The 13,971-nt window shown below is 25.9% G+C and overlaps 2 protein-coding genes across 3 annotated transcripts; both read right to left on the reverse strand.

The window, feature by feature from the left end:
• Positions 1 to 5,152: 5,152 nt before the first annotated feature.
• Positions 5,153 to 8,877, reverse strand: LOC126901867 (cleavage stimulation factor subunit 1). The gene is made up of 9 exons (XM_050678737.1): positions 8,639 to 8,877; positions 8,382 to 8,581; positions 6,848 to 7,002; positions 6,352 to 6,582; positions 6,114 to 6,274; positions 5,901 to 6,051; positions 5,683 to 5,776; positions 5,500 to 5,631; positions 5,153 to 5,431 (listed from the first exon to the last, which is right to left on the reverse strand). Exons 1-9 carry the CDS (start codon positions 8,704 to 8,706, stop codon positions 5,316 to 5,318), a joined length of 1,308 nt encoding a protein of 435 aa, XP_050534694.1. The 5' UTR covers positions 8,707 to 8,877; the 3' UTR covers positions 5,153 to 5,315.
• Positions 8,878 to 10,180: 1,303 nt separating this feature from the next.
• LOC126901871 (inhibitor of growth protein 1-like) lies at positions 10,181 to 12,606 on the reverse strand. 2 transcript variants are annotated; one of them, XR_007703138.1, is made up of 3 exons: positions 12,365 to 12,570; positions 10,632 to 10,709; positions 10,181 to 10,407 (listed from the first exon to the last, which is right to left on the reverse strand). XR_007703138.1 is itself a non-coding variant. In XM_050678750.1 (2 exons), exons 1-2 carry the CDS (start codon positions 12,376 to 12,378, stop codon positions 11,280 to 11,282), a joined length of 981 nt encoding a protein of 326 aa, XP_050534707.1. In that variant the 5' UTR covers positions 12,379 to 12,606; the 3' UTR covers positions 11,277 to 11,279. The 2 variants fall into 2 exon arrangements, 1 of the variants encoding a protein (XP_050534707.1); XM_050678750.1 differs by lacking the exons at positions 10,181 to 10,407; positions 10,632 to 10,709 and adding an exon at positions 11,277 to 12,246 and having other exon boundaries at positions 12,365 to 12,606.
• Between the last annotated feature and the right edge of the window lie 1,365 nt (positions 12,607 to 13,971).

The following is a 13,971-nucleotide window of genomic DNA, read 5'->3' on the forward strand; positions in this document are numbered from 1 at the left end:
CTGAAACTAATTTTAATGAAAATAAGGTAAATTTTATTATTTTTTATTATTTATAAAATACTGCCGTGACCAAAAAAAAAAAAATGTCCACAAAAGGGAAATCCCTTTGTCGAGAAATGATTGACATTTAAATGCCCAGGAAATCAAAAGAATATGTATTTAACTAAAATTGTATGATATACTATAAACATAAAAATAGTATTAAAATATATAGACTTGTGAATAATACCCCTTGCGTTATAATAAAGTCTGTTTCATCAAAAAATAGAAAAAGAAACCTAATGTTAAATATTAATTTCTTTGTTAATTTTATCTTATTTCCATTTTTAAAAAAAAAAAAATTTTTTCATAATAAAGTATATTACATTAGCTTTAATTTAAGATATATATAAAAGTGTCAGTATTTCCGAAACACAACAAAAAGTGGCAACAGACATAAAAAAGAAAAAAAACACATCATTGTAAAAAAATATCTTCTCAACTTTACATCGAAGTGTATATCCCAATAATCTCACTAGAGATCGCTAAACCAGTTCGGCGGGCTATAAAAATGCCATTTTATCCCAAAAAATCTCTCTCTACGCTCTCCTTCTCTCTGGAGAATTCTCGGTCAATACACATACATGGAATCTGCGTGAGTATATAATTCGCTCTTGGTTACAATTTTATATCTAATTCACACCGTTTTTACATTCCATTTCTTATCGTTGTAGGGACTTAAGATAAATATTCATCTTATTTTCGGTTGAACACTTTTGGTGATACAAATATTCCAACACACAAAAATTATTGGTATTTGCTTTATTTACTTTTTTATGTACACACTACAAAAAATATATAATTAGATTGCATTGTGTTCTATTACTAATTGAAGCGCCATAACTTGGCTAAAGCTCTATCATTATAATATGGTAATCAAAGTTTAAATTGACTATAAGTATTTGGTAAAGTGTCTCTCCACTTTTCGACTAGCCAGTCTGATCTTAGCCGTTTTTTTTAAAAGGGAATCAATTGTAAACTGAAATTGAGCTCGCATCTACCCTAGATCACTCTAAAAATGACTGAAAAGACGTAGACTACTAGAAAATAGTATTCTTGACAAGATAATATTATTATTTATTGGTTTTACAAATTATTAAATTATAAACGCGTTAGTATAATTTATTACGTACAAGGCCAAAAAGCACACCACATAAATATACAAAAAGGGTTTACATAATATACCAAAAGAATAAATTGAATTTTTATCTTGAGTAGATTTAATATAGAGTTGTACTAGAGAAATTAATAGATACACGTGAGTTTATATATTAATAAAAGCCGAATAATTTCAAGTGCGTATACAGACGCACGTACATATATATTGATAACAGTGACATCAAATACATGATTCATCACAACATAATATTCGTCTTATCAGGACAATCGGAGGTAAGTGAAAACATTTATTTACATAATAAATTTATAATTATACCTTCATCGAAGGATATTTTGTAATAAACATATAGAGTGACGTAGGTTGTCGAAAACAAATTAAGTAGAATAATAATTATTCTACTTAATTTGTTTTCGACAATTTATACAATTATTGTATAAAGAAATACGATATTCGTGACTCACGCAAATTTGTGTGTACATTTTGGGCAGTCTAAATGATAATATTTCGTCGATATAGAAGAAAGATATATACCAGACGTGATTATATAGGCATACATACCCCGAGATCCCTTTCTATTTCATTCTTCTAATGTTACTGCCCAATACCTCTAGCCACTCTAACTTTCTTTATACCAAACCACCACCGCTCATACTTTTCATTATTACTCTCAACCAACTCTTCTTTCTTTTATATTACAAGACCAACCATTCTTCATTAATCCTTTTCGTCAACCACTACCTTTCAACCCACCGTCATTCTTTTCTTTCTTTTAGCTTCGATGCGAAGCTGAGAAGGTATTAATTTTACCATGATGTGTTTTTTTTTTTTTTTATGTCTGTTACGACTTTTTCTCAGCTCTCACTGGACCGATTTCTTTCAACAATACGTCACAAGATCACAAATCGTATCTAGTTGAACACATTACCCTTAAATTTTTCTTTTGTTCCTCGCAAATAGGGGAAATATCCAAAAAAATTATAAATTTAAAAATCGGTAAATTTTGTCATTTTTTTCACTTTTTTTTCTTAAAACTTCCATAACTTATTCAAAAATAAACAAATCAACATAATTTTTTTTTATAAGAAAACCTTAGATATTTCCCTTTCATTTGATATCATTTTTTTGAAAATCTAACACTTAACCTTCTCATTGGGGGGATTTAAAATAGCAACTTTACAAAAGTTAGTTTTTACAAAAACTAACTTTTTCAACTTAATTTTTGAAAATGTTCCGGAAATACTGCGTCCTTTAAACATATATCAAATTAAAGCTTATTTTATGTACTATAAAATGAAAAAAAAAATTTGTCCCGACACTTTATCTTCTGCATGTAAACGGCTATCGAAATTTAAAAAAAAATGTAATGTTTGCGATAAAAATCACCTTCTATTAGGATATTTTTTGTACTTCAAACTGCTATAACTTTTTCAAATATTAACAAATCAAATTAATATTTTTTTATATTGTAACCTTATGCGATTTGCTTTCATTTGATATAATTTTTTTTTGAAAATCTAACACTTATTCTGCTCACAGGGGGGATTTAAAATGGCAACTTTTTTACAAAAACTAATTTTTTCAACTTAACTTTTGAAAATTTTCCTGAAATATTAAGACTTTTATATAATCTTAAATAAAATCTCATATTATATACTTTACTATGAATAAAAAAATCGAAATATAGATTTTCTTCTATTGTGCTATTTTTGTATTAAAATTCTGGGTTTTGTATTTTTTTTTATTTTCATGAATATCGTTATGTTACCATTGTTGTAAAATCAGACTATGGTATACCAACCAAATCAGATAATTATATTAATATAAAAAATATATAGATAATAGCTATATCTCTTAACGATAATCAAATATTTTCAAATTACTTTTTATTATGAAGAAATAAGTTTTTTTTTGTTACAAAATTTTATCATTATACAGAGTGTTCAGTAAGTAAGGAAACAGGTACATTATTACAAATAATAAGAATAATAAGAATAGAGACTCATTTCCTTACTTACTGAACACCCTTCTATATCTTATTATATAATAGAACAAAGAAAAAAACGCTTTTCTGGGAACATTACTTAGCGTGCTCGGATTTTCAAACTTTTTTTTTTTCAACGAAAGAACTCGGTCATCAGACTCCGGGAAAATTATTGGCGAAGGTCGGAAAATTTTTGCCGCTCGACCGCGAGCGTTTTAAAATTTCGACCGTTTTCGAGAAAAACGCTCCCTGACGCCAGCGTTTTACGACTTTAGGTTTGAAATTGTCACCAGACCCGCCCAATGACATTCCTGAGATATGATAAAATTTTTTTTTTTTTATAATCCACGCGCATTGACTCATTTCTGCTCATACGTTTATTCTGAACCTTAATTATATGGTGTAATATGTATTTTTATTAGGACATTAATTTGTATTTGCACATAGCACTATATTTTATCGAGAAATATTATATGTTACATATAAATTTTATAACGGTTATGATTATATAAGTTTCTACTTTATCAGTTTATGTTTATCAGAACAGTACATTATTAATAATCTTTTTTTTCTCATAAATGATATATGAGTCTATTAGTTTATCGTTTAAATTTGAATTCATCTATGACAATTATGCTGTCCAACGTTAAATCGCAGTTACCAATATTTTTATCAAAATTAGATTTTTTACAGTCTCACATATAATAACCTGCTAAATTTTTTTGTAATTATTCTATAATATAAACACAATTATTATAATTGGAATATTAATAATTTTTGTGTATACCAGGGGTGTATTTAAGGGAGATAAGGCCCCCCTTGAACCAGCGCTATCAATATTTTTTTAGGCAACTTCTAATAAATAAGGACCTAATGTCCTTTTTTTTCATCATTACTTTGATTTTTAGCAAAAAAAATTCATGTTTAAACATGTTTAACAAAGTAAAAAATATTAAATACCCTCCTAAAATAATTTTTGAATAAGCCTAAAGGGAATACCTCATTAACAAACGTCAACCTTATACTCAATACATTTTACTATATTCTCTTTTTGAATTTTCATGATTTTAATAAAAACATTTTTAATATATTTTTGTTATATTGATTCTGATGTAATATTTTTTCTGCAAAACACTTATCGTGCCCGGCGTAGCCTGGTACCCCTACCGGAACCAGTGTCCTACTTATGATAACGGCCCAAAGAGGCTTACATTCCGAAGGTCGATTTCAAAAAATTGGTGCATTATTAATGCAGGCCAATTAGGACTGTTTTTAAAGTAAGGGATGCGGTTGCACACCTTGACCCTCCCCAAATTATGCCCCTGAGCTAACTACTAACAAATCAATATTATTGATTAATATATCATTATCAAGTTATCAGGCCCGCACAATATTATTAACAGTACATCAACAAAAACTTTTAATTTATTTGATACATTGATCAATTCTTCAATACAGCCCTTATACGATAATATTATTGATCGCTTTTTAGGGTTCACTTTACCAACATGAAAAAATTAATACTTTTCTAATTTTGCAATGAAGCTAAAAAATGTTTATTATGTATAATAGTTATTGATAACTAATTTAATATAATGTTATAATTTAGGAGTTATCTAGGTTTTATTTATAAACTTTAATAATAAAAATTGACATTTGCTATAAAATATTAAATATTGAAATGTAATATGGATATCTTTACAGAGGCCTTAGTTATATAATTTTGAAATATTTTCATATTTTAACCTAATGTATCATTAGTTAATGGATTTAACTGATAAATTCATTTAAAGTTATTAATTTGATGGTATATTTCTTGTCAACTTAAAAATAGAATGATTGTATAAAAAGTATAGCGATATGCACTTTAATGTATTTACATCTATGTTTTAATGTAGTATAATAAATTATACTAATGTATCTTTAATTTAATTTCGCAATTAAGACACTGATGATATTGAACATAAAATGTTATTACAAACATTTATGAATATAACAACATACAAAAACAATAAAAAATTTTAGAATTTTATTCAGCAAATATAAAACAGAAAATAATAAAATTATTTCAATTAATAATTAATTACATTAACTCATACAGCTAAATTTATAAGGTAGTTTTCAAGATGATAAAGCTTATAGGTTTTTTATATTATGTGAGATTTGACATTATATTTATGCTCCAAGTAAATGTTTTCTGTACCAAAAACGAGCTCTGAAGTCATCTGAACAAGTTAAAAATGCTGCTGAATTAGGTGAGTGTACTATAGCTCTAATTGGACCATTATGACCTTGAATATATAAATTAAATTAAATTTGCTAAGTTTAAATAAGTTTAATGAAAAAGTTGAATATCTACCAAGTGATAGTAGTTGCTGACGAGATGCATTACGAGCATTCCATGCACACAATGATGTGGTAGCTTCATCGGGAAACATGACATATTCTTCAGTGTGATTAAATAAGGCTTGTGTTCGATGTTCTTGTTTACCTTAAAAAGAACACTAATAGAATATGATAAAAAAAATTTATGGTTTGATACCTGTTGTTCCAGCACCAGTATAAGCAATTAAACATCTACTCGTTGAAAGTTCCCAAAGCTTTACTAAAGAATCTTTTCCTGATGATAAAATATACTAGTAAAAATAAAAAGTGATAAATTTATATAACAAACTTAAATTATAACAAATATTTTTGAGATCCAGTAAAAAGAATAAATTAAAAAAAAAAAATGAACTAAGAAATAATATTTTATATTACTTTTCCATTTCTTGAAAATGTAACAGAACAAACTTGACTTCCGTCATGAGCCTTTTCAAAAGTATTCACACATTTATTTGATACTGCATCCCATAATTTTATTGAGCCATCTCTGCTAGCAGATACAAAGTATCTAGCACTTGGTTCATATCTGATAATTAATAATTACCATTAAATAGCTAGTTCACTTAATATAGTTACATTTCAATATACTTAATAGATGTAAGAGGTCCTGTATGCTGATGACTTGGGAGTGAGCATACATAGCATTGAACAGTGTTTATATCGTATAATCTTATAACTGGGCTATTTGTACCCATAACTAAAAAATCGCCTTGAGGATGAAAGCTTAAACAAGTGATTGGTTCAACATCCTACAAAAATAATATTTTTTTAATACATAATATAAGTTTATTGATATTTGAAGATAAATAATTAAAAATCTTCTTACATTTATAGTTTTAAATGCTTTTTTCACAGATGTTTTTGAATAGTCAAATAGTTTAACATGACAATCTTTACTTCCTGAAGCTAAAATTGGTTTATTGGGATGAAATTCTAGGCAAGTAACCTCTTCTAAATGATCATACAATGTACGAATTACAGGATGTCCTTGTCCTTCTTGATTATCAGTACTACCAATGTCATGAGCTTTTGCTAACATTCTTTCTACATCTAAAATCTACATTAAAAAAAAAAAATTAATCATATTTTGAACACATAAAAACTAAAAGAATATTTTTAGTAAATTTAAAGCCTGTTTTCATAGATTTATAAAAAGTGAGATTATTTTGATTAAAACTTTTATATTTAGGATTTATTTAATTTATTACTATATATAAAATAGTAGTTTATTTTCATTTGAAAACTGACAATTTACACTAATTACTAAAAATTCTTCTTGATAAAATACTCTAATTTGAAATAGGTAAAATAATAATATTTACTTTTATTGAAGCATCATTGCTACCAGTAGCAATTAATTGTCCATCTGGACTAAATGCTCCAGCCCTACATGCTCCTTTGTGTGAAGTAACATAAACAGTTTCGTACAATGCAGGTTCAGGAGCAGAGCAGCTAACATTTGTTTCAAATTCTAAATCTAAGAAAAGAAAATATAGATAATAAAATATTAATAAATATAAAATGTGTACAAAAATGTACTGTTATTATAAATGATATTACTATGAAAACATACAGTTAATTTAAACAGAATATGAATAAATTTTATTTGAAATAACAAAAGTAGATATTAATTAATGCTATTATAATAAAAATATTGGAATTTAGAATAAAAGGGCTGTTTGTTAGTTTTACTTACAATCATGATCTAATTATAACTATTATAAATTAATATATCATGAAACTCAAAAAATAGACTAATTATAAATTCTGATGATTATATTAATTCTTTAAATTAATTAGAACCAACAACATCAAATATTATAAACATCATAGATTATTAAATACGATAGAAAAAACATTGTATATATTAATTTAGTAATGTGTTTTTTACTTATAATTTCATTATTTAGTAAATGGTCATTTATAAGAAATTATGAAAAACCAGTTTTAAAGTCATGACGTTGGGGAGGTTCTTACGATATTTATATAAAAAAGTTTCTCTTACTATAAGAAGAGCATCTTATATTTACAATTTGCACTACATTTTTAATGAGTAAAGGAAAACACCCGTGATGGACCAAAACCAGTGGTGGGACTCGTAGAGCAATCCTTTAAAGTACTAGCCGAAAACTGTTGTAGAAAACAACACAGGAAATTGTATTGTGTTACCCAGAAAATCAAGAATTTTTATCAAGATTCCCATTCTACTACTGAGAAATGTTAATAATATGACTAGATATCAAATAAGCACTATAACTCGACTATTGACAGGACTTGGTCATCTGCTTAAACATTTTTACACAGGAAAGACAGAATCACTACTGTGTAGGAAGTTTGAAACAGCCTAGGAAGATTCATTCCACATTGAGGGTAAATGTTTCATCTTGGCCACATTAAGATATAAACATTTGGGAAAATATTTTTACAGAAAAGAAGATATTAAAAATATAAAATCCAAAGAGATATTTAATTTTGCTAGTGACAGGACTATTTGAAAATATATTAAGGTGCGACTTAGTATGACATCTTAAATATAGTCTTAGGTATTCAACAATGGCAACAACACTTTTGTGTATAAATTTATGTAAAGAAACCGAATTAATATAATTTAGTAGAAGGTGCACACAATGGAACTATATTGTTGAGTGCATGGACAGTTCTCACCCACCTCTATAACTAAAACTAGAGTATTTGTAAATTTGTATTTTTTAATATTCTATTGTAACACAGTCAATCCGAGATAATAAATTTTTACTAATCATAAAATTTTATACATAGTGAAATTTTTTTTTGACTGTTAATTTTTAATATTATCAATAAAGGAAAAAATAACTTCAATCAAACAAATAAACTTACCAATTCCTGGACCAATTAACATTTGTTGAATAGGATTTAAATGAAATACTTCTTCAGACTCTTTTTGCCTGTCAGTTTCATGCTGCAGACCTTTAGCTACTACACTCATTAACCTGTCTGATGGTGAACAAGGAGGATCAGCATTAACTAATGCTGCTAAACTTGAAGCAACTGTTGAATGACCATCATAAAATAACTGACTATAAAAAAAATATGTTTAAATATTTATAAATTTAGATCAATAAAATTAATTTTACCTAATTATAAGTCTGTACAAGTTATCTCTACTCTTGATACATGATTCTGGCTTAACGTCACCTCTCATTTTAAATTACTTTTAATACAAAATTATTAATGATTTTAGAATAGAATAAATGTTATATAAATAAATTTCCAATTTTTTAAAACATAAAAAAGAACTCTTTTCATACACTTTAGTATTCAATAACCATTATTAAGAAACCATCGAATAAACAAAACCGACTTATTTTTAAATAAAAACATGATTATATTATCATGTACCGTCAACATATCACAAACTTTTATTACTACAGAGCCATCTGTAATATAAATCAAATAAGTTTTTATAAAATTAAAATATATTTTTAATAATTGTAATGCACCAGCACGCATTTGTAAAGCAAGTTAAATCTGGAGACAAGCCTGTAAAGTGACTTAAATACAATTTTAATCAATATCTTAAAATTGATGAATAATATTATATTAATTTAGACAATTTTTGTGGGTTAAATTTGGTATCCCCTTTATGAAAAAAAAAATTATAAAATCATTTTTTAATATTTTTGTTTTGAAGATGGGAGCTATAAGAACTATCGAAAGCACTTAACAATCCCCATAAAATTGCACACATAATGATTTCAATAATTATTTATCATGAGTCAAATTTTAAAATTTTCCACGTTTTTTTTTTTTGTAGAATTTTAGGATTTATGGTGTCAATTGCGAAATGAGAATTTTTTTAGTGTTAGGCTAAGAAATATCATGGAATGGTTATGAATTTTTTAATTTTTCTACCAAGATTCGTCTTAAACTAAGTAAAATTAAATATTTTTACAAAGAAATTTTAAACTTAAAACTGATTTCAAGTAATAATATAAACACAGACTATATAAAAATATATATTAGTCAACATTAAACATATAATCACTGAACTATCATACTAACTTACTATATATTAATTGAAGGTTTTACTTAAAAAAGAAGACAGCTCTATACTTTCAAATGTTAGAATTAAAAAAAAAAAATGACGCTTTAGGAGTAATGGAACATGTCAACCAAAATAAAAAATTCTATTTAAGCAAATAATTTAATCTCATTATTTTTTAAGTTTATAACATAAATAGTACTTTAAATAAATTTATATTATTTTAATACTCGATTCTATAACAAAAAATTGGATAGTTCAGTGTAAATAAAATTTTTTTTTGTTTTCCTTATTTTATATTTCACTAATCCTATACCGACGATGTGTAGTTTTATTAGTTAAATTACTTGACAACTATTACTTGCAAATAAATTTTTCTGTTATTAAATTAAAACTATTTTTACTCAATATTTACAAATACTTTATTAACAGAACTATCTTGTTGCAAGAAACCCTTTATATAGAAACTAGCATACAAATTACCGCATCTATGTATTAAACATAATTATGAGCAACAATTTAAATTACTTTAATTCTTGTCATCATAATAGAAATTAATAATTATCTGACTCATAATGAGGAGAAAACTAATTTAAAAAAAAAATTGGTTTTAAATCTTGATGAAAATAATAGATTATTCACAAGTAGATTGTATTTAATTATAATACATAGTCAAAAAAGATTATTAAATACATAAAAGAAAATTAAATACATATATTTATATAAAAATTGTAATTTCATTTGGAATTGGAACTGTGAACTCCAGATCTTTCATGTCGACTTTTATACTTAGCAATTTCACGACAAACTTTTCTGATAGATGATGGAGAATATCCTAGATTTAACAGTTCTAGCATTGCACTGAAAATTAAATAAAAACTTTGATTACAAATTTTGAACAAAAATTGATGTGTTGTTTGAGAAAATCAACAATCTTTATTATTTTTAAAGGAAATTCATTTTTGAATAATAAAATAAAAAATAAGTATTTTCAAAACTAGATAAGAACCATGCTATTTTTTAAATTAAGATTAAGATTGATGATTTTTCCATGTCACATCTACCATACTAATATTTTAACATACTTCACAACATTTGGTACAATTCTGACACCAGCCAATTGGCCAAGCTCAACATAATCTGAGACGTCACTGCATTCCATTCTAACAAGAAGAAGAGTTTAAAAGAAAAATATTGCTATATATCATTAAACAAAATCTTAACAAACAACAACAACAACAATAACAATAACAATAATGATAGAATATTAATTAATGGTCTACAAACAGTTTGGTGTAAAAATACTAAAATACTGTTATTTTTTTTTTTACAATACACATATATGTGTATGTGTATGTATATATACATGTATATTAAATTATAATTGATAAATTAATACGTAATAATATATATATTTAAGAACAGTAATATAATTTTATAGTTAAAATATTTTCAGAAATATTAATTCACATCAAGAAATAATAATTAAAATAATAATAATCATAGAAAAAAATACATATATAAAATTACATTAATGTATATTAAAAAAAAGATAAAAATTGTCTAAATAAAAGTAAAAAAAATTGCATGCATTGGTATAAATACTTTTGTTAAGTAAATATTCAAAGATACGTATTTTTTATATATAACATATAGGCAAATTTATATACATGTAATTTTTACAAACAAATGAGACCTTAATTAAGTAGATTGTTAGAATATTCAACAAAATTTTAGGCTTTATCTTCTTTTTCCTTGTTATATCTCTCTAATTCCTTAAGAAATTGAGCTTTAGGTTTCATTACATTAGGTCTATCACCTCGACACTTAGGGCAAAACCATTTTCCTTTAGGTTTAGTTGAAAGTGAGACACATGAGAAATGAAACCATTCAATAGGGCATAAATCATTGTCACAACATATCATTTCTCCATAAGATATTTGATCACATAAACAATAAGTTGGTTCATCTGGATCAACAGCAATATCATCATCATCATCTAATGAAGGTGAATTGTCTTTTTGTTGCTTTTTATACTTCCCTTTCTTTTTAGTTTTAGTATCAGTTTTTTGATTAGATTTTTTCAGTGATACTTGAGATTGAATTTGTGCAGTTGCAGTAGCTCTTGGTAATGGTGTGTGAGTATGCTGCAACACTGATAGAGCAACTATATCATCAGGAATTTCTTTGTAATCAGGTTCATCTGTTCTATTTCGGCGCGGCCGTTTAGTAATTTTTACTTCATTATTAGATTCATTACTATCATTATCAGTATTGCGTTTTTTTAATTCTTTGGTAACAGAAGTTGAAGTAGCATTTGGTATATTACGTTCTTTTGAACAACTTCCACTGTCGGATTTTTCTTTTAAATTTAATTTAGGAGCATCAGACTCTTTCACCGAGGTTAAAAACTTCCTACCTATTTCTAAACGCCTTACTTTATCATCAACTAAATCAGATATTTGTTGGACTGTTTGAACTTTCTTGTCTCCTAAATTTAGGCCAGTAACTAATAATTTAGTTAATTTTCCAGGATTTAATGATGATGCTGTTCCATCAAAATTTCGGGTAAGTTCATGTATCTTAGATAACATTTCTTGGTACTCTAAATCGCATTCACGCATATGAGTCACATGGCGTTGCACATCCAAAGGTAAATTTTGTGTACAATCAATATAATCATTGTAATAATCTATAGCTCTATTTGTTCGATTTGTCATTTTTGAGTTTCAACACAATTCATAAACGACAAGTAGAATAATTAGTGATATTGTGACGATATAAACAAATACAAAATAATGATTTTAATCGAACTTACTTCTGAAGAACCATGTCGAAAGTTTTTTGTATCTTGGCTGACGGTTTTTTCAGCTATGGGCTAGATTTCTTTTATACTATATCACGATCGACTGTCGGTTGATTACTGTTACTAATCTATCCAACGGCCATTGAAATAACAACAATATGATAGAATATAAACACGTCTTCTGATAGCATACAACTCGCTTCTATGATTGCTCGGACTTAAAATTATTCTGTGCAGTGGTTATGGCTGTATGTTAGCTGGTTAGACATTTGAGGTAACCATGGTATAATAAATTCAAGTAGAAAAGAGACAATACGTTCTCAGTATATCAATATGAATTAATGTGAAAATGTTATTTAATACTGTTTAATAAATTTGAATGAGAGTTGTAAATTCAGATATTGCATTTTAATAGAAAGATTTTTTTCTTGTTATTTATAACGTTTAAAACTGATAGTTTTTTGATAGTAATTTTCGATGGTAAATTATAATGAAGCATATAATCAGTCGGTAAATTGTTTTGATTTTTGTATTTGGTGCGTCATAAATAAACGAGTAAAATATGTAATTTTCTCATAAATTTACTCAAAGAGATTTATTTAAAAGAAAATAAAGATCAATTTTTAGAACCTTTAATATAACACGATGAAATGCGAAGCATAACATTTTTGAAGACTAGTTTTGTTTCCCTATATAAGTTTTATTTTAATTAGTTAAAAACTATTGGTACGTAATAAATATAGTTTAACTTATAAAAATAAAAATTTCAGTTTAATAATTTTGGTAACTTAAAATTTTATTATTTTCAATATTTGATATATATATCAAATTAATATAGTTTATATTTTAAATCAAGTGTGGAAGACTTAATTGTTATATATGTGATCATTGCTATGCTAATTATATCAAGTTTTTATACTCTGTATTAAAAATTTGTTAATTTTTTAAGGACACTTTGAAAATACCTGTAAGTGTCTATTATTTAAGCTAGAGTGTATTTGAGTAAGCCACGAGTAGGAATAGAAATTATAAAATTTATAAATTTATTTGAGTCGTTTGGAAGGCATCCAAGTTTTTGCAACATTGTTATTGAATTATATAATAGTGTAAAAAAATGTTTACTATTAAGGTGGATAAACTCTCCAAAACTATAACCTCGGTTACAATGCATTCGTTTTCAAGTCAAATAATGAAAATTTGTATTGGCAAAATTTTATTTATATTATTTCTAGCCCTAGCGATGATTTAAAGAAAAGTCTTGCTTTAAAAAATTAGGTTTGTAATAGTTATTCTGTATTAAAAGAAAAAATCACTTTCTTTTTATGTTTGCTTATTTTTTCATACAATGTTAATATTTTTACAATTTTTATATCCATGATTAGTAGAAGTTTTTTAATTAGATTTATTTTTAATATATTTTATCTTTTTATTATCTTTGGTATATGTACTCAGGTACAAATAATATTCAAATGTAATAATTGTACAGCAACGTAATCACAGGAGACTAGAGTTAATATTTCATTATAGGAAAGAAATTATATAGCGAAGATGTCTTTTTTTCATATAAAGGAAGTAGTAAAAATTTTCTTGTATGTATCATCTTTTCCAGAATAACACTT

Source organism: Daktulosphaira vitifoliae, unplaced genomic scaffold (assembly GCF_025091365.1).
Source record: "Daktulosphaira vitifoliae isolate Bord-2020 unplaced genomic scaffold, ASM2509136v1 Scaffold_3, whole genome shotgun sequence".
Lineage (NCBI taxonomy): Eukaryota > Metazoa > Arthropoda > Insecta > Hemiptera > Phylloxeridae > Daktulosphaira > Daktulosphaira vitifoliae.